The sequence below is a fragment of the Triticum urartu genome, chromosome 4A, assembly GCF_056163025.1.
Source record: "Triticum urartu cultivar PI428250 chromosome 4A, HENAU_Tu73, whole genome shotgun sequence".
Taxonomy (NCBI): Eukaryota; Viridiplantae; Streptophyta; class Magnoliopsida; order Poales; family Poaceae; genus Triticum; species Triticum urartu.
The window spans coordinates 212,478,539-212,500,174 of record NC_141876.1 but is presented as its reverse complement, the minus strand read 5'-3'; the positions used below and the strand labels follow the sequence as shown (position 1 = coordinate 212,500,174).

Sequence of the window (21,636 nt, the reverse complement as noted above, 5' to 3'; positions counted from 1 at the left end):
TGCTCATCTCATGTACTGAATAGATAGAATACGAGTTTTGGCTTACAATCGCCACAATGTCACACAATATCATCAAGTTATACAATCATTCAAGATGGACACAAAGTCCAGCTACGGACGAAATCAAACGAATAAAAGAAAACCACACATGCTAAGTCCCGATCGACCCTACTGGGCACCGGTACTGTTCATCCAAAAAGGAAACATAGTAACGGCCACGGTCCTCATCGGACTCCCAATTGAGTTCAGTGGCATCACCTGCATCTGGTTCCTCTGTACCTACAACTGTATTGCAGTATCTGGTGAGCCACGAGGACTCAGCAATCTCAAAACCCATGATATCATGACTATTTAAGCTGATAGGAAAATTATTGGTATGAGGTGGAGTTGCAACAAGCACTAAGCATTGTATGGTGGCTAGCTTACAAATACAAGAATAAGATGAGAAACTATGCAATGATCGCAAACTAGTAATGATCAAGAAGTGATCCTGAACTAGTCACGTTCAAACATAAACCCCACCATGTTCTCTTCCCGAACGTCGTCGAAAAGAGACCATCACGGTTACACATGCGGTTGGTGTATTTTAGTTGAGTCTGGTTTCAAGTTCACTACAAACGGATATAGAAGACTCCCATCTGCCAAATAACTGTGGGCACGGCTCTAGAAAGTTTAAACCCTGCAGGGGTGTCCCAACTTAGCCCATGACAAGCTCACGATCCGTGAAGACAATCCTATATCGCGGGACCCTCCGATCAGACTCGGAATCCCGGTGCACAAGACATTTCGACAATGGTAAAACAAGTCTAGCAAGACCTCACGACGTTCCGACACCCTGATAGTAGCCGCGTGTATCTCGTCTCAGGACATGATCGGATGAACACTACTGTAACGCCCCGAGTCCGATGCGTCAGGTTTCTTCCAGTTATTCGCTATCGTTACCATGTCATTAGCTTGCATGCTATATGTTGCCATGTCATCATATGCATTGCATCATTATGTTTTCAAAACATGCATCCGGTCTTTCTCTCCATTGTCCGTTTCGGAATCCGACACTCTCAGGTGCACCCGTTGCACCTTTCAGCCGTTGTTTTGTGAGCGAGATAAAAACGTTCTTGGAAAGGGCTGAGACTGGTCGAGTGGTCTTAGTATACCACCAGTAGACCTCTTGGTAAATTTCATTCCATTTGGAGGTCGTTTGATGCCCCAACGGTTAACCGCGTTAAGCGAAACCCTCCTTCTCTTTGCAGCTCAAAAACCCTCCACAACAACCCACTAGCCCATCTAAACCGCATCCATGCTCTCCGTCGTTGGATCACGATCGTGTGGGCGAAAACCGGACCTCATTTGGACTCTCCTAGCTCTCAGTAACTATAAATTAGCCCCCCCCTCTGAAATCTCCGGCGAAACCCTAGTCGTCTTCCTCCTCGCACCAGCGGACATGTCCATCCTCGCCGCACATGTCCAGCCACCACGCGCCTTCAACCAATCCTGAGCCGCAACCTCAACACCACCGCCTCCCGTGCCCAACCAGGGAGTGCCACATCGCCCCCGCCGCTCCCCTCCACCGCGCAGTCCCGTGAGCCCATCCACGGACCGTCGGGCCCGGACGCCGCCTGCACCGCCCGGTTCCCCGAGTCGCCTGTGCTGCCAGTCAGCCTTGCCGCCTCCACCACCAAGGGCATCTGCCGCCCCGCTGCCTTGACTGTGCCACCACCTGCTCGCCGCCCGCGCGTCGCTGCCGCCCCAGACCACCACTCCGACGACCTCCTCCTCTGCCATCGCCACCCCGCGCCACTGGTCCGCCCCTCGCCGCTGGATCCGCGCAGCCGCGCTGGATCTCGCCGGATCAGGAGGAGCCCGATCTAGTCGACGCCTCCTGGCATCTGGTGAGGCTTTCCAACTGCCAACTCAGGAGCCGCTGACATCGGGAGACACGCGAAGCTGCAAAAATTAGTTAGGAAATCCTTCCCTTTCCTTGCGCGAGGCCTTGGGCATAGGCTGATCATGGCCTAGCGCACCGTGTCACGGTACCCGTGGGGCACAGACTTAGAAGGGTGCACCGATCATGAGCTCAATCGATGGCGCCTCACGAAGATCAGGGGACCCGAAGGTCTGGAGCGACAGGGCTTTAGCGAGGCGTTCCTGTGATCGGGTAAGCCCAGCTCACGCACACACCTGCCCAGCCACCACGCGAGGAACGCGAGGGAGAGCGTCGGGCAACTGTCGTTCTCCCTGGCGCAAAGCAAGAACCGAGCGAAGAAACAGAGAGAAATGCCAGAACTTCAAATTCCGTTAAAAAGGTTGCAAGCGAACTACAGAAAGCAAATGAACAGCCGCGTCCGGCACCTAGTCTAGTCTTCTCACCAGCGGGGAGCAAAGTGCTGCCACTAAGACATGGGAGGGGCCCCCCAAGGCCCAAGGGCGGCACTCCGGAGACTCTGGAGTGTGTACAGCCCCACTCATTATTACGTGAGAGTGTCACGAGTGGAGACCTTCATAGGCACTAGGCCTTGCTTCATGGGAAGAACTTCTGGAGTTGCTGGATGTTCCAGGCGTTCTGGATGGGGATCTCGTCCTGCGTCTCCAGTTGCGCGGCGCCAGGTCTAGAAACGTAGGCCATCCTAAACAGGTCCTCCCACATGGGTGAGAGCTTATGCAGCCCTTCCCGCCTTAGGACGAGATTGCCCACTTGGGGCGTACGCTGCAATAGTGATACCGTCACAGCGCCTAGGCGGACATTGCGACAGTGATACTGTCGCAACGCCTACTGGTATCTCGCCACCCGGAGCAAGGCTTGGCGGTGGCGTTCCTCCCTGGCATGAGGTCCATCCCCCGCATGGCGTCCTGAGCGGAGCGATGCCTGGCCTCGAGAGGGAGAACCGCTTCGGCTCCATAGACGAGGAAGAACGGGGTCTCGCCTGTTGGCTTGGTGGCGGTGGTGCGGATGGGACCACAACACGGACTGGAGCTCGTCGTGCCAGCCCCTACCGCAAGCCTCGAGCTTTGTCTTGAAGGTTCTGGTCTTGAGGCCTCTCAAGACCTCCGCGTTGGCGCCTCGGCTTGGCCATTACTCCTGGGGTGTGCCATTGAATTGTAGCATATCTACATTCCAAGGTTAGCACAATATGTCTTGAAAAGATTGCTAGTGAAGTACGAGATGTTGTCGGTGATGATGCGGTTAGGGCCGTTGTCGGTGATGATGCGGTTAGGGACCCCAAATCGATTCACGAGGACCTTGATGAACTTGACTGCGGAGCCTGCTGGGATGATGCGGATGGCTTCCACCTCCGCCCACTTGGTGAACTTGTCGAGGCGACGTAGAGGTAGCGATAACCCCCCGGCGCTTGAGGGAAAGGGCCTAGGATATCCAGCCGCCAGACAGCGAACAGCCACGAGAGTGGGAGAGTCTAGAGGCCCTGGGCAGGCTGGTGGATTTTCTTGGCATGGAACTGGCAGGCCTCACAGGATCTCACCAGCTCGGTTGCATCATTGAGTGCCGTGGGCCAGTAGAATCCGTTGCGGGACGCCTTGCCCACCATGGTTAGCGTCGATGAGTGATGCCCGCAATCTCTGCCGTGTATGTCAGCTAGCAGCTCGCACCCCTGCTTCCTGGAGAAGCATCGCAAGGAAACATCATTTTGCTGCTTTCTGTATAGCTCACCATCTTGGATGTTGTACGCCATAGCCTGCTAGGCATCGTGCTCCATGTCTTCCTCGTTCTCCGGCAGTGTTCCTTGGTGGGGGTTTGCCCTGAACTCTTCATCCCAATACCCATCCTGAGTCTCGAGCGCGAGGAGAAGACGCGCTCCTGAGGTCGGGCCATAGGCGGGGGCTCCTAAGGCTAGTGGCGGGGAAGCTCCCCTCCGGGCAGTATCGGCTCCGCGGCCGGAGGGCCGCGGAAGGCTTGAAGAGCCACTCCTCGAAGATGCCTGGTTCCTCTGGCTGATGCTTTGATGCCCTTTTGGCGATGTCGTCGGCTTCCCTGTTCGTGCCGCGGGGCACATGCTCTGGTTCCAAGCCCAAGAATTGCTTCTCCATCTTGTGTACTTCCACGAGGTATGCCTCCATTTGCTCGTCCTTCCGCTCGTGCACCTTCTTGGAGAAGTTGACGAGGAGCTGAGAGTCGCCCTTGATGGTGAGATGCTTCACCCCCAAGGCTGCTGCAGCCTTGAGGCCGGCGATTAACTCCTCGTATTCCACGATTTTGTTGGAGACCTTCTTGCCCTGCTGGAAGCCGAGCTGCACGGCATAGTAGAACCTGTCTTGAGTGGGCGAGATGAGCACGACACCAACCCCCATGCCCTCGCGTGAGAAAGCGCCATCGAAGTACATGACCCAACCACCTGGATCTTCACTTCCTAGCGAGAGGGATTGGTTCTCGCGTGCTTGGGGTTCCGGGGCGTTGGTCCATTCTGCTATGAAGTCGGCGAGGGTAGCTACCTTGATGACCTTGGTTGTCCTGAGCTGCAGCTGAAATGCCTGCAGCTCAATGTTCCACTTGGCGACTCTTCCCACAGTGTTGGGGCTCCGGAGAACCCTCTCCAGTGGGTAGACTAAGACGACATTAATTCGGTGGCCTTGGAAATAATGACACATCTTGCGCGAGGCCACTGGGAGTGCGAGTAGGAGCTTCTGTGGCATGGGGTATCGCAACCTTGTGTCCCGTAGCACCGTGCTAAGGAAGTACACCGAATGCTCGACCAGGGCAGGAGCATCGATGGAGCCCGAGGTCTCCGAAGGTTGGGGCGCCTCCTGAGATGGAGGGACATCAGGAGTTTGGTCACACGGTGGGGCCTCCACTGGCCTAGGACCGCCGTCTTGTAGGTCCTGATCATCCACTAGTGTCGTTACGGCTCTAGTGGCACCGTTTCGGTGCCGCCTTGCCCCTGGTGAAGGTGTGGCGCTTCGCGGCGGGCTCTTAACCTAGCACTCCTCCTAGACAGCCACCAGCGCCGCGCTGATGGAGCAAGGCATGGTGGCCAGGTAGCGCACCAGAGGCTCGAGGGGACGAGACGCCACCATCACCGGTGGGCTGGTGAGGTATCTCTTGCAGCCTTGAAACGCCAGGTCGGCCTCCAGGGTCCACTTGAACGGGCCCTTCTTTCTTCATCAGCTTGAAGAAAGGCAGGGGACGCTCCCCCAGCTTGGAGATAAAGCGCCCCAACGAGGTCACGCAACCCGCAAGCTTTTGCATGTCATTGAGGGTTTGTGGCGGGCTCATTTCTTCTATCGCCTTGACCTTCTCTGGATTCGCCTCGATCCCACTGTGTGATACGAGAAAACCCAGCTGCTTGTCGGAGGGGACGCCGAATACACACTTCTCCGGATTGAGCCGTAGGTCCACTTAGCGCAGGCTTGCGAAAGTCTCCTCCAGGTATTGAATGAGAGTCCTCGCCTCCCGAGACTCTACCACGATGTCGCCGACATAGGCCTCAGCATTCCTCACGAGCGGCTATCCCAAGGCGATGTGCATTAGTTACTGAAAAGTCGCCCCGGCATTGCGTAGTCCGAACAGCATGCAGGTGTAGCAGTATACCCCACACGGGGTCAGGAAGGCCGTCTTCTCCACGTCCTCCATCGCCATCTTGATCTGGTGATAGCCCGAGAAAGCATCTAGAAAGCACAGCAGGTCACACTCCGCGGTGGAGTCAAGGATCTGGTCGATGCGCGGAAGCGGGAACGGGTCTTGAGGGCAGGCTTTGTTGAGGTTGGTGAAGTCGACGCACATGCGTTGCTTCCCGCCTTTCTTGGGTACGACGATGGGGTTCGCCATCCACTCTGGGTACCGGCCTCGCGGATGACACCCGCTGCTTGTAGCTTGCGGGTTTCCTACACGATGAAGGACTACTTCTCCATGGACTGCCGTCATGCCTTCTGCTTCGTAGGGACTGCTTATCCATGGACTGCCGTCATGCCTTCTGCTTCATAGGGCACACATTGTGGCACACCCTCAAGTGATGCTTGATTACCCCCCTTGGGACCCCCACCGGCTGCTTGGGTTCCCAGGCGAATACCTCCTTGTTCACATGCAGGAACTTCACTTGTGCCTCTTCTTGGTCAGGGTTGAGGTTGGCGCCTATGGTGAAGGTGGCTCCCGAGGCCCCGTCCTCCTTGACCGGCACATGCTTTGTTTTGGCCCGACCTTGAGTGAACAACTGCTTCTTTTTTGCTGGCACAGCTCCCTAAGCCCCCGGGGCGGCTCCGTCGGCCCGGCACACTGCCGCAGCTTCCCTAAAGGCGAGCTTGAGAGCTGCTAGGGTTTCCTTAGTGTCCCTGGCCACTGTGAGAACGCTGCTGCTCCCCGGCATCTTCATGAGGTTGTAGGCCGGGTGAGTCGCTGCCATGAACTAAGCTAGGGGAGGGTACCCGAGGATGATGTTGTACGGGAGGCCGATCTGGGCGATGTCGAAGTCGATCAACACGGTGCGGTAGTTGTCACGGGTACCGAAGGTGACCAGGAGGCGTATTTGACCTAGCGGAGTGGTAGAGCCCTCGATCACTCCTGAGAAGGGCTTGGTAGGCTGCAGATAATCATATAGCACTTGGAGGCGGTCGAATGTCTCGACGGACAGGACGTTGAGCCGTGCCCCGCCGTCGATGAGGGTCTGGGTGACTTGAACGTTGCTGATGATGGGTGAACAAAGCATCGGATGGGCGCTGACAGTTGTTGCGCACTTGAGCTTGTCTAACGAGATGAAGGTAAGGGCACACATGGACAACTTGAGCGGGTGCGTGGCCTCGAGCCTGGGGAGAGCCACGTTCACTTCGCCGGCGAACTGCTTGAAGATACGCTAAGAGGCCGGGGAGAGCCGCATTCACATTGCCCTGAGGTCGGTCCTCATGAGGTTGGTCCCTCCAGGCACCCTCGCGAGGTTGGTCCTGCCAGCGGTCCTCGTGAGGCTGGTCACGCCACTCCTGGCGAGGCCCTCGGTCGTCCCAGCGTCCTCCGCTTCGTCCTCCTCCTCGGCCGTAGCCCCGATCGTTGCGCTCGGGACGTCAATCGAAACACCCATCGTAGATGGCCCTGAGCTTTTGACAGTCACTTGTGTTGTGGCTGTGCACGTTGCGGAAGGCGCAGAACGGACGGCTGCCCTTCGAAGACACCGGGTGGTCATGACCGCGCTTCATCTCTGGCTCGGCCGCAAACACGGACGCTCCCTTATGCTTCACATCCTTGGCCTTGGCCTTCTTGTCTTCTGGGTCGGTAGGAGGGAGTTCAAGGAGGGAGAGACGCCCCTCCTTAGCTGTTGCACACTTGATTTCCATGTTGAACATCTCCCAGAGCCGTGCATAGGTCTTCATGGATGGTGAGCTCGTCCTTCATCCTGACATCACTGACGCCGTCGGAGAACGCGGAGATGATGGCCTCGTCCACTACCTTGGGGATATTGAGGTAAACATTGTTGAAGCACTGGATGTATTTCTGTAGGGTTTCCCCTGGTTGCTGCATGATGCGCCACAGGTCTCCCTCGGCTGTGGGGCGGTCGCGAGCGCCCTGGAAGTTGGCAACGAAACCATAAAACCCTAAAGCCTAAAACCAAAATCCTAAACCCTAAACCCTAACCCTAAAACCCTAAACCCTAAACCCTAAACCCTAACCCTAACACTAACCCTAAACCCTAAGCCCTAAAACCCTAAACCCTAACCCTAAACACTCAAACCCTAAGCGTGCAGCCTGCCGTAGTCACTGGGGCCGTCACGAGGGCAGAGCCTGGCCTTGGTATCCGCTCGCCACCACCGCGAGCGGTATGCGGCCTTGACGTGGTGGTGCTGGGAGTGGGAGTGCGGGAGCGTTTTCTTATGACCGAGGGAGTTCTTGGGAGCTTCTTTCTTCATGCACAGGCGCCCTGCACGGCGGGTCGCATCGCGGGGCCGCGCGTCTTGGTGTGAGGGTGACGTCTTGACACGGAGGTGGTGGAGGCACTCCGTGGGCCACGTCGTCCATAGCAGGCCGTGGGCGAGGCAGCAAGAGGGGTGGGGCGGGAGAGCCCCCAGTGGCACTGTCGAGTGATACCTCTCCATCATATCTATTTTTTGAACACTTTTGACGTTGTTTTGGACTCTAACTTGCATGAGTTGAATGGAACTAACCCGGACTGGCGTTGTTTTCAGCAGAATTGCCATGGTGTTATTTTTGTGCAGAAATAAAAGTTCCATGAATGACCTGAAAATCAACGGAGACACGTTTTGGAATAAATAGAAAATATTGGCGAAAGAATCAACACCAGGGGCCCACACCCCATCCACGAGGGTGCAGGGCGCCCCCTAGGGTGCGCCCATGCCTCATGGGCCCCCTGATGCTCCACCAAGCCCTAATCTCTCTCGGGAGGGCCGATCTGTAGTCCGTTCGGGGCTCCGGAGAGGGGAATCCATCGCCATCGTCATCATCAACCTTCCTCCATCACCAATTTCATGATGCTCACCGCCGTGTGTGAGCAATTCCATCATAGGCTTGCTGGACGGTGATGGGTTGGATGAGATTTATCATGTACTCGAGTTAGTTTTGTTAGGGATTGATACCTAGTATCCATTATGTTCTAAGATTGATGTTGCTATGACTTTGCTATTCTTAATGCTTGTCACTAGGGCCCGAGTGCCATGTTTTTAGATCTGAACCTATTATGTTTTCATGAATATATGTGAGTTCTTTATCCTATTTTGCAAGTCAATAGTCACCTACTGTGTTATGATCTAGTAATCCCAAAGTGACAATAATCGGGACCACTCCCAGTGATGACCGTAGTTTGAGGAGTTCATGTATTCACTAAGTGTTAATGCTTTGTTCCGGTACTCCATTAAAAGGAGGCCTTAATATCCCTTAGTTACCAATGGGACCACGCTGCCACGGGAGGGTAGGATAAAAGATGCCATGCAAGTTCTTTTCCATAAGCATGTATGAATATATTCGGAATACATGCCTACATTACATTGATGAACTAGAGCTAGTTCTGTGTCACCCTAAGTTATAACTGTTACATGAGGAATCACATCCGACATAATTATCCATCACTGATCCATTGCCTACGAGCTTTTGACATATTGATCTTTGCTTAGTTACTTTTCCGTTGCCACTGTTACAATCACTACAAAACCAATACTATTACTTTTGTCACCATTACCGTTACTTCCATATTACTTTGCTACTAAATACTTTGCTGCAGATATTAAGTCTTTCAGATACGGTTCAATTGACAACTCAATTGTTAATACTTGAGAATATTCTTTGGCTCCCCTTGTGTCGAATCAATAAATTCGGGTTGAATACTCTACCCTTGAAAAAGGTTGCGATCCCCTATACTTGTGGGTTATCAAGACTATTTTCTGGCGCCATTGCCGGGGAGCATAGCTCTATTCTTTGAGTCACTTGGGATTTATATTTGTTGATCACTATGAGGAACTTGAAAGATGAAAGAACCATGATTTTTCCCTCAACTACGAGGGGAGGTAAGGAACTGCCATCTAGCTCTGCACTTGATTCACCTTTTGTTTTGAGTAAACTTGCGACACCTACTCCTGCTATTTATGCTGATATGCCGCATGTTATTGATGATGACACATATCCTATGCATGATTCTTATGATGAAACTACTTTTATGGTTGGTCATATTGTGCCATTAGGTGAATTTCTTGATTAACAACTTGCTAGGGTTAGAGAGAATGAAATTATTGAAACTGGTAATATTGATGAAAGTGATGATGAAGATTCTCCGCCTAGATATGAATTGCCTAATGTGCCTGAGGGTTATGTTATGGATGAATAAACTGCTAGATATATTTTATTTTGCAAAGATAGATATGATCTTAAGAAACTATTAGCCAAGCTGAGAGAAAAATCTTTGAATGCTAGAATGAAATATGACCCTGCTTTTGCTACTTCACATATCTGTATTTCTGATAAGGATTATGATTTCTCTGTCGACCCTGAGGTAATTACTTTGGTTGAATATGATCCTTTTTATGGCTCTGAATCTGAAACTGTTGCGGCACATCTCATTAAATTGAATGATATAGCCAGCCTATTCACTAATGAGGAAAAAATCCGTTACTACTATATCCTTGAGTTATTTCTATTCTCATTAAAGGGTGATGCTAAAATATTGTTTAATTCTCTTGATCCTGGTTGTGTGCGTAGTCCCCAGGATATGATTTATTACTTCTCTACTAAATATTTCCCCGCTCATAAGAAACAAGCTGCCTTAAGGGAAATATATAATTTTGTGCAAATTGAAGAAGAGAGTCTCCCACAAGCTTGGGGGAGGCTTCTCCGATTACTTAATGCTTTGCATGATCATCCTCTCAAGAAAAACAGAATATTTGATATCTTTTATAATGGACTAATCAATGGTTTCAGAGATCACCTGGATAGTTGTGATGGTTGTGTTTTCAGGGAAAGAACTGTTGATAAAGCTGAATTGCTATTGAATAGTATGTTGAGTAATGATAATGATTGGACACTTCTTGAACCAACTCCTAAGCCAACTCCGAAGAAAAGGGGTATTCTATTTCTCAGTCCTGAAGATATGCAAGAGGCAAAGAAATCTATGAAAGAAAAAAGGTATTAAAGCTGAAGATGTTAAGAATTTACCACCTAATGAAGAAATACATGGTCTTGATAACCCGACATAGGTAGTGAAGGTAAATTCTCTCTATAGATTTAATAAGGTTGAAATCTCCTCTACTAAGTTTGCTAGCCAATGCTTGGATGAGTTTGATAATTTTATTGTTAAAGAAGAAGACTTCAATGCTTATGTTGGTAGACAATTGAAATGTAATGCTTATATGATTGAACACTTGAGTGATTATATGTCTAGAGTTAAAGGTGAACTTAAACTTATTAGTAAAGATGCTTCTATGGTTACCACTCAAGTAAAACAAGTGCTTAAAGCACAAGCTAATTTGCTCAATGAATTAAATAATAAGAAAAATGATAATGATGTTAGAATTGTGACTAGAGGGGGTAAAATGACTCAGGAACCTTTGTATCCCGAGGGCCACCCTAACAGAGTTGAGCAAGATTCTCAGAGAACTAATGTTGATGCACCTAGTACTTCTAAAAAGAAGAAAAAGAAAAAGGATAGGACTTTGCATGCTTCTTGTGAACCTGTTTGTTGACACACCTGAGAATCCCAATGATATTTCTATTTCTGATGCTAAAACACAATCTGGTAATGAACATGAACCTAGTGATAATGTTAATGAGGATGCTCATGATGATCTTCAACCTAGCAATAACAATGATGTAGAGATTGAACCTGCTGTTGATCTTGATAACCCACAATCAAAGAATCAAAGTTATGATAAGAGAGGCTTCGTTGCTAGGAAGCACGGTAAAGAAAGAGAACCATGGGTTCAGAAACCCATGCCTTTTCCTCCTAAACCATCCAAGAAAAAGGATGATGAGGATTTTGAGAGCTTTGCTGAAATGATTAGACCTATATTTTTGCGTATGCGTTTGATTGATATGCTTAAAATGAATCCTTATGCTAAGTACATGAAAGATATTGTTACAAATAAAACAAAGATATCGGAAGCTGAAATTTGCTCCACGCTTGCTAATTATACTTTTAAAGGTGGAATACCTAAGAAACTAGGACATCCAGGAGTACCAACTATACCATGCTCCATTAAAAGAAACTATGTAAAAACTGCTTTATGTGATCTGGGAGATAGTGTTAGTGTTATGCCTCTCTCTTTATATCATAGACTTGATTTGAATAACTTGACACCTACTGAAATATCTTTGCCAATGGCTGATAAATCAACTGCTATACCTGTCGGTATTTGTGCGGATGTGCCTGTTGTGGTTGCAAACGTTACTATTTTAATGGACTTTGTTATTCTTGTTATTCCCGAGGATGATAGTATGTAAATTATCCTTGGTAGACCCTTTTTGAATACTGCAGGGGCTGTTATTGATTGCAACAAAGGCAATGTCACTTTTCATGTTAATGGTAATGAGCGTACGGTACACTTTTTGAGGAAACAGCCTCAAGTCAACAGTATCAATTCTATTGGAAAAATTCCAACGATTACTATTGGATGTTTTGAATTCCCACTTCCTACTGTCAAGAAGAAATATGATATTCTTATTGTTGGGGACATGCATATCCCCGTTGAGGTAACTTAGTGATATTCGAAAATTCACCGGTTCATGTTATTCAAAAAGAGTTTGTTAACAAGACTTGATCAACCTTGTTAGTGGATTCTTTTGATGAGAATGAGATGGATGAAGTTAGAAAGCACAACCCTCTGCGCCCTCCTATTACTTTCTGTTATTTAGATTAAATAAAGCAAAAATAGTATTTTCTGTCTGTTTTCTGAATTATCCTTGCAATAAAAAAATATACCCCGAAAATAAAAGTTCTCCAAATGTCCTGAAAATGAAATATGATTTTTTGTAGAATAATTAAGAATTATTGGCACTGAGAAAACACTACAGGGCCACACCACCTGGCCACGAGGGTGCAGGGTGCGCCCACCCCCTAAGCGCTCCCCGTACATCCTGGGCCCCCTCCACTGATTCCAATACACAAATACTTCGTCTTCCTCAAGAAAAAATCATCGCACAGCTCAAACCCGAGTTCTAGCTTATCTTGCTGCCATTTTCAATCTCCTAGCTCAAAGATCCATTCACAAAACTGCTTTGGGGGATTGTTCTTCGATATGTGACTCCTCCAATGGTCCAATTAGTTTTTGTTCTAGTTCTTTATTTATTGCAAATTTTTGCTACTTAGGTGACCCTGTTCTTGAGCTTGCATGTCAAATTTATGTGGTCAAAAGTAGTTTTAATGCATGATATGGCCTCTGGGCACTTGTAGGAGTAGTTGCTATCAATCTTGTTGAGTTTGGTTCACTTTTATTTTGAGTCACTAAATATTTCAGAAATTTTCTAAGGAAGAAAATGTTGAGGAGATTATTGAGAGGCTCCTCGAGACAATCTTCCTCGTACAGCGGAGGTTCGGCCGTGCGAATGGCCATGTGATGAGTTCTTGAGAGCAGCCAGGATTCATGATGACTTTTATTATTTGGCTGAGAATGCAGGCCTCACCGACTTCCTCCGCGACCAGCGCAAACAGTATCTCCTCCTCACTAATATTTTGGTGCAAATTTTTTATTTCCATGCTAAGAAATCACCACCTTCGATGAAGTTTCACTTATATGATGAGGTTAAGGAGATGTCACTTCTTGATTTTTGTCGGGTCTGCAAGATCCCCTTTGAGGGAAGCATCGAGGAACCACATCGTAGCGATGTGGATGGGTTTATTAATAGAATTTCTGTAGGAGAAACTTGGAAAGATTCCGATGCAAGAATTACTCGTATATATTTTCCTGTTCTATGTTACTTTGCGATATTTGCTAGTAGATGCTTAATTGGTCGCGGGAACAGTGGAAACCTTAGTGCTCCTAATAATGTTATTTTGCGCCATGCTTTGTTTCGTGATACCACTTTCAGCTTAGGCGCTATTGTTGCTAAATGATGAAATCTGAACGGAACAAAGGGTCCCATCTTAGGAGGCATCTTTGCTTCACGCCTTGCTAAACACTTTGGGATAAGTATTAGGCATTATGAGAAAAAGGAAAAGTTGTTGCCCCCTATTTTTCTAGATTATAAGAGTATGGTAGCACATGATTTTATTGTTGAAGATAAGAAGAAGATGCTTATGTATAAATTGATATTTGATAAGACTTACTGTGAGATTATTACCTTGCCTGCACCCTCTCTTCTTAACATACTTTCAGGCATGTACCTCATCTTACCCGAAGCCATTTATGCGTACTGGAGGCTGATACAAGCCCAGAGCCTGAGCCAGACCCACCACTTGATCCTTATCGTTGGTCTGTCTATCAGTGGGATCCTGAGGAGATAGCCAACCAGTGGCACCCTGAGGACCCTCCTCAGTACACCGAAGAGAGTAGCTTCGAGCCATGGCCATAGACCAACATAGGCCAAAAGCCTAAGCTTGGGGGTGTACGTATTTCTCACCGACATTAGATTCACGTTGACACACTCATTCCAGTTGTCGGTGCTCATACTTTTTCATTGTACCATCCATGCTAGTTTAATTTCTTTTTAAGTCTTCTTCTTGTGTGTTTGAAAAACCTTAAGAAAAACCAAAAAAATAGTTGTAGCTTTTAGCTAGTTTACTTTCCATGCTTGTATTAGTAGTAATTAAAAGAAAACCCAAAAAGATTTCTTGTTCTTCTTTTGCTTGTTGGGAGCTTTCCCGTGTAAATAGTTTTATTTATTTTCTTTGGGGGTCGAGAGAAGACCATGATGAAAATGTTGAGTGGCTCTCATATGCATTATTATTGATCTAACCAAGAGCCCATATTACCTCATCTTCTCCCTTGTATTAAATGCTTGCAGATTAGAGCTTAGTCCAATGCACGTGCACTATTATTATTATCTACAACGTTCGTTCGTGCAAGTCAAAGGCAATAATGATGATATATGATGGACTGATTGAGATGAGAGAAGCTAGTATGAACTCGACCTATCTTGTTTTTGTAAATTTGATTAGTCCATCATTCCTGATTCAGCCTATTATGAATGAAACATGTTTGCAATGACAATTAGAGATTATAGTTGCTCATGACATGCTTAATTAGCTAGGAGTTTATAATGGTTTACCTTGTGTGCCAACATGCTATTAAAATGATTGTGATGTGGTATGATATGGTGGTATCCTCCTTTGAACGATTCGAGTGGCTTGACTAGGCACATGTTCATGCATGTAGTTGAAACAAATCAACATAGCCTCCACCATATTTATGTTCATGGTGAATTATATCCTACTCATGCTTGCACTTAGTGTTTATTAATTTTAATCCATGATTCATGACTATTGTCGCTCTCTAGTTGGTCGCTTCCCAGTCTTTTTCTAGCCTTCACTTGTACTAGGTGGGAATACCGCTTGTGCATCCACTTCCATATACCCCAAAGTTGTTCCACATGAGTCCACCATATCTTCCTATATGCGGTATCTACCTGCCGTTCCAAGTAAATTTGTATGTGCCAAACTCTAAACCTTCAAATGAAATTATGTTCTGTATGCTTGAGTAACTCATGTATCAACTAGGTTTGTCTATATCTTCTGTGCTAGTGTTAGACCGTGATCCTAAGTTACACTGATCTAGCATGTAACACATCATATCACTTTGCGGACTGACGCACGACATTCCCATGGGTGCCACCTTACCTAGCGCGGGACCATCTGTGGCTTTTGGCTCACGTATATGATAGTGTCGCTAGCATCCATATGACAGAGAACCCGGGCCGACATGACTAGTTGTAAACCCAAAGTGGCAGTAACTTACAGGGACAGGCATACATGACCCAGCAAAAAACGTGTCGGTCATTGGTGAGTGAATCCGGGCTGTAGAAGCTTTGCTAACAGGACTCCGGTAGACACCACGTGACATTTCCCCGTAGGGACAGACATAGGAAAGAAGAAGGACACATGCCGGCTAGCCTAAGTGTTCCAGAGTAGTAGCAAGCTACCATGGCTCAGTGGAAGCACTAGGAGACATTTCCCAGTAAGAGAGGCTACCAAGGATAAATAACTAGGTTGTCGGATCCCACACATACCAAGCATTTCAAATGATACACACAATATGCTCGATATGTGCAAATACAACATGGCAGCACAACAAAACTCTTCAACTCAAGTACTTTATTTAGAAGGCTCTAGAGAGCCATACATAACAGGATCATACAGGCAGGGTCACCCGACCCAACACTCAAGTCATACAAACATGCAAGCACATGCGGAAGCAAACTTGTCTGAGTACAGAAAACTAGAAAGCAAGAAGGTTTGACGATGCCTGTCTATCTACAAGGCCCTTCACGGCTCACGATCACCACCTAGGTGGCAATTCACTCGTCAACATCGAGATCTACATACAACCCATCGGAGGGGGCGATGTTCTCCTCTACAATAGTTTATTAAGCAAACATGAGTACAAAGGTACTCAGCAAGACTTACATCAGATCCTACTTACATGCACATTATCAACAAAGGGATAGTTGAGTTTATTGCAGCAAGCCATCTTTGACTCTTGGCTAAACTATCCTACGAGACAGCAACTTGAAAATGTTTTGCGCACACTAGTCCACTACTCACAACAATACACTACCGCGGATCCTCTCCCCTCATCCTACGTAAGTGCCATCCATGGCACTCAAAGTTGTCTTGAGGCTTTTAGTAGTTTCCATTTACTTGTCTATGAACTTTATAGGCAACCAAGTAGTCCGTTACCGCGGACGTGACTATTCAAATAGATGATGTTAACCCTGCAGGGGTGTACTTTGTCACACACACTTCCACCACTTATCGCCGTTTACATGACATGTACTTGGCAACCTTCAAGCGGAAGCCCAACGACAGTGTCGGCCACGGCCTGACTAAACACTCAAGTCCCTAGTTCAGGTTTATCGCCTATCCAGGTTCCATCCGTAGGGAGTCCGGCTGAGGTTTCCACATACAGCCCCGAACGATGTGTGCAGGGTTCCCGACACACCAAACGGGCGCCCGGTACACCATGCCATGTACCTACCGCATCATAGCCCACCTCGCGGGTCAGTGTTGCGCACTGCCTCCAGTATGCTACAAACACCAGAAACTACTTACAACTCCAGTATGCTACAAACACCAGAAACTATGAACAAGAAGTGATCCTAGAACAACCTACTTCAAGCATTACTCCAACACCGTGTTCACTTCCTGGACTCCGCCGAGAAGAGACCATCATGGTTACACACACGGTTGATTCATTTTAATTAAGTTAAGTTTCAAGTTATCTACAATCGGACATTAACAAATTCCCATCTGCCCATAACCGCGGGCACGGCTTTCAAAGTTCAAATCCCTGCAGGGGAGTCCCAACTTAGCCCATCATAAGCTCTCACGGTCAACGAAGGATATTCCTTCTCCCGAGACATTCTGATCAGACTCGGCATCCTGGTTATACAAGACATCCTCGACAATGGTACAACAAGTCCAGCAACACCGCCCGAATGTGCCGACAAATCCCGATAGGAGCTGCACATACCTTGTTCTCAGGGCACACTCAGATGAACATTGCGTAAAACTAAAACCAACCCTCAAATTTCCCCGAGGTGGCGCTGCAAGTGGCTCTGTTTGGACCAACACTCAGAGGAGCACTGGCCCGAGGGGGTTAAATAAGATGACCCTTGGGCTCCGGAAACCCAAGGGAAAAAGAGGCTAGGTGGAAAATGGTAAAACCAAGGTTGGGCATTGCTGGAGGAGTTTTATTCAAGGCGAACTGTAAGGGGTTCCCATTATAACCCAACCGCGTAAGGAACGCAAAATCCGGGAACATAACACCGATATGATGGAAACTAGGGCGGCAACAGTGGAACAAAACACTAGGCAAAAGGCCGAGCCTTCCACCCTTTACCAAGTATATAGGTGCATTAAGATAAACAAGATAATATGATGATATCCCAACAATAAACAAATGTTCCATACAAGGAACGATCTGCAATCTTCACCTGCAACTAGCAACGCTATAAGAGGGGCTGAGCAAAGCGGTAACATAGCCAATCAACGGTTTGCTAGGACATGGTGGGTTAGAGGTTTGACATGTCAATTTGGGAGGTATGATAAGCAAGTGGTAGATATCGTAGCATAGGCATAGCAAAAGAGCGAGCATCTATCAAGCAAAGATAGAAGTGATTTCATGGGTATGATCACCTAGCCTGCAAAGTTGTTAGAGTTGACTTGATCCTCGTAAGCAAACTCAATGGGCTCCTCATTCACGAACTCGTCTCCCGACTCTACCCAAACAAGAACAGTAAGCAAACTAAACACAATCAACCATGTGCAATGCTCAAACAACAAGATGCAAACATGGTATGCTATACGGGATGCGATATGTGATGCATATGCAAGATTTGACAAAGAATGACTAGACCTGGCCTCAACTTGGAAATACAAGATTGCCACCGGAATCGGATGCACGGTTTGGAAATGGCAAGCAAAACAAATATGGCACCAGTCTGCGATAATCAGCAAGTAGCCATCTAAATGCATCAAGATGAATATGCTACAACACTTAAACATGACAACAAAATACATGGCAGGGATCCACTCATGATACTTGACAAAAGATTAACACTGAGCTACGGCTAGTTCATCCAATAACAGGTTCAAACAAGCATGGCAAAAATGCAAATGATAACAGGTTTCAGACTCAGTGAAATTAACGGCATGTCAGGAATTTATCATCAGGTAGCGATTTTAGAGCATGAAAGCTACATGCTACAGGAACTTAACATGGCAAAGCAAGGCACGGAATGAAGCTACTCAAAGCACTTAACAAAAGTCCCTTAGTGACCTTGAGCCAAAAGGGATCAGAAAATACAATTGCAAGCATGTGAACATGGCACAAACATAAACAGATCTCAGACAGTGAAAAGCTGGAGCATGCAAATCAGTTAACGAGTAGACATGTTTACGAGCTCGATGCACTCACTACAGAGCATGGCATGACAAACTAAGCATACACCCATCAAGAATGCATGGCATAGGAGCTAGACATGGCAAGAATAGCAACATAGCATGCACGGATCAATAGCAACATCCTCGGCAAAATCGCTAAACGTGTCAACAATCTGCCAGGATTCACGATATAGCAAAAGTAGAGCTCGATTGACTCAAGCTAGGGCGCTCCATAAATGCAAACAAAGACATGTATGGATAGATCACAACAATTTTAACAAATCATCCTTACCGATCATCCTCAAAAGAGGCACGGATCACTAGGAAACAACATGAACATATGGCATAACGACAAAATCAGGACAAGGACTTAGAGAAATTCTAAGTCCCTGAAATCAGCATTACCGATTACGCTACTTTGCAAGCTTGTGCTAGTCACCATAAATGTCACAAAAATACATGGCAAGCACCTCTGTAAAGATGGCATGGCATATAACAAAACTCATGTAGAGCTCAGGATCATATCATGCACACATTAATCATGACAAAAATGACAAATAGCTATTTGATGAAACAGATCTGACAAATTCACCACATAGCCCTCTTCCAACAGCATTTCGGGCATCAATATGAGCTCAAATGAAAATGATGCAATGAGATGAAATGATGTACTCGTCGAGGCGAACATTTTGATATGCTACACACACAAATCGGATCTACGAATGCAGAGATACGACATGATGAAGATTGCAAAAAAATACTGAAACGGAGGCAAAAAGGTCAACCGCTAGGGTTTTTTGGATTTGGATCTGGACTTCAACACTGTAGAAGCTCGGGCGCCGGAGTTTGTCATTGTCGCCGGAGCTTGGGGTCGCCGGGGCCGGATCTGGGTCGGAGGTGAACGGGGGCGGCGTCGGCGGTCGTTAGGCGGCGGCGGAGGAGGTCGCCGGCGCGGGGCGGCGCGGCGATTTGGCCGTGGCGGCGGGGCGAGGTCCGGCTGGCGAGCGCTCAACACGGAGGCGCCCAGCAATGGCGGCGCGGTGGCCGGGTGCGGCGAACAGCGCCGGGCGCAGGGGCGGCGACCTGGTGGAAGGAGGCAGCGGAGACCGGGCCGGGAGGGCCCCGCACGGGCCTCGCGGGCCCGCGGGGTCGGCGGCGAACTGGGGACCGGCCCAGGGACACGTGGCGACTGCGGGTTGGTCCGGCGGAGCGGGCGGACACGTTCGCTTCCCAGATTTTTGTCCGATGGCGGCGGGTGGAGTTTTTCTATGGTTAGGGTGGAAGAAGACCCGAGATTTTTGGAGGAGGAGCTATTTATAGGCATAGAGGGAGCTAGGAAGCTCCAAATGAGGTGCGGTTTGCGGGCACGCGATCGTGATCGAACGACAGAGACGATGGAGAGGGTTTAGGTGGGTTTTGGGCCAAATTGGAAGGGTGTTGGGCTGCAACACCAACGAGGCCTTCTCGGTCCCTCGGTTAACCGTTGGAGTATCAAACGAAGTCCAAATGGTACGAAACTTGACAGGCGGTCTACCGGTAGTAAACCAAGGCCGCATGACAAGTCTCGGTCCAATCCGGAAATGTTTAACCCCCACACACGAAAAGAGGTAGAAAGGGGCACCGGAGGAGATAGGAGTGCCGGAATGCAAAATGGACAACGGGGAAAATGCTCGGATGCATGAGACGAACACGTATGCGAATGCAATGCACATGATGACATGATATGAGATGCATGACAAAGACAACAACACACACGGAGACAAAAACCTGAAACCGAGGAAATAAAATAACTTAGGCCGGAAACGGCAAGAGTTGGAATACATATAAGGTAAATTACATCCGGGGTGTTACAACGTTGTGCTAGCAAGAGAACGGAGAGGGGGGATATGGCCAGCAGCTCGTTGTAGTCACTACATCTCGACAAGGGGGTCAACGAGGTCGGGGAAGAGCTGGAGCGGTCGGGGCGGTGAAGAGGATCTCCGGTGATGGCGGTCGGGGATGAGCTTGGTGAGCACAGTGCAGAGCGTGCGAGTGCTCGAGGCTCGGCCTGCTCAACGAAGCAGACGATGGCGGACATCTTGGACATGACGAGGTGACAAGTGGACAACGATGGCTGCGAGCTTCACGATGGCGCGGGCGCCGCTGCGTCAGCCATGGCGAAGAGAGGGTAAGAGAGAGGGTAGGGGGAAGTGAGGTGTCGGTGAGGTTGAGGCGGCACCGAGGAGGCGTTTCAAGGCGTCGCTGTGCTGTCCAGGCGATCCAAGCGAGCAGAGAGCTGCGTGGCAAGCTCGGGCGCCCGTGTGCGCACCTCCCTCCCTGCCTGGCGAGAGGAAGCAGGTGACTTGCATGGGCCAGTTGTAAGGCCCCGAGGCCGATGTGCCAGGTGTCTTCCAGTTATTCGCTGTCGTTGCCATGTCATTTGCTTGCGAGTTGCATCTTATCATGTCATCATGTGCATTGCATCATCATGTTTTAAAAACTTGCATCTGTCCCGGTCTCCTCGTTCCTTCTGTTGTCCTTTCTAAGCCCAGACACACTTGCACGCGCCCGCGACATGTCTGAAATATTATTTTATAAGTGGCCGGAAAATGTTCTCGGAATGGGATGAAAGTTGCCGTGTGGTCTTATTATAGTGTAGATAGACCGCCTGTCAAGTTTCATCGCATTCGGAGTTCGTTTCATGCCCCAACGATTAACTATAGCGATAGTATAGTTGGTCAAACGTCGGACGTTTTCGGTCTCCGGAAACAGTGGTCGGGCCTTCTCTCTTCTCTTTTCTCAGCCTGAGGCCTTCTGCATAGTCCACTACCTACAGCCAGGCCCAACCTAACCTCTCTCATCAGCCCGCGGCCCTCCTCACGCGCGCGTCCGAAAGTTGTCCCGGACCAGACCCGGGCAGTCGTTACCGTTGTGTCCAGATCATCCCCAAACATCAACAAAACGTCTCTGTTTTCTTATTTGGGCTCCCTAGCCTATTTTTCCCGACCGTTCGTTTACGATCGGAGGGTTCTGTTAGCCCCTAACCTAACCCACCAGCGTATATAATGGGCAACCCTAGGAATTAGGGATCCTGTCCCGTCCTTCCATCCGTCCAATCCATCCCCGCCGCCACTCTTCTTGTTTTCAGCGCCCAACCAACCACCAAGCCGATACAATCCATCCCCGACCA

At 48.5% G+C, this 21,636-nt stretch overlaps 1 protein-coding gene across 1 annotated transcript; it reads right to left on the bottom strand.

The window, feature by feature from the left end:
- Nucleotides 1-3,762: 3,762 nt before the first annotated feature.
- LOC147975405 (uncharacterized) lies at nucleotides 3,763-4,644 on the bottom strand. The gene has a single exon (XM_087520404.1). The coding sequence runs from the start codon at nucleotides 4,642-4,644 to the stop codon at nucleotides 3,763-3,765; it is 882 nt and encodes a 293-aa protein (XP_087376530.1).
- Nucleotides 4,645-21,636: the final 16,992 nt, after the last annotated feature.

Excerpts from the sequence above, each read along its gene's own strand:
- LOC147975405 (XM_087520404.1), bottom strand. The coding sequence starts at position 4,644 with ATGCCACAGAAGCTCCTACTCGCACTCCCAGTGGCCTCGCGCAAGATG.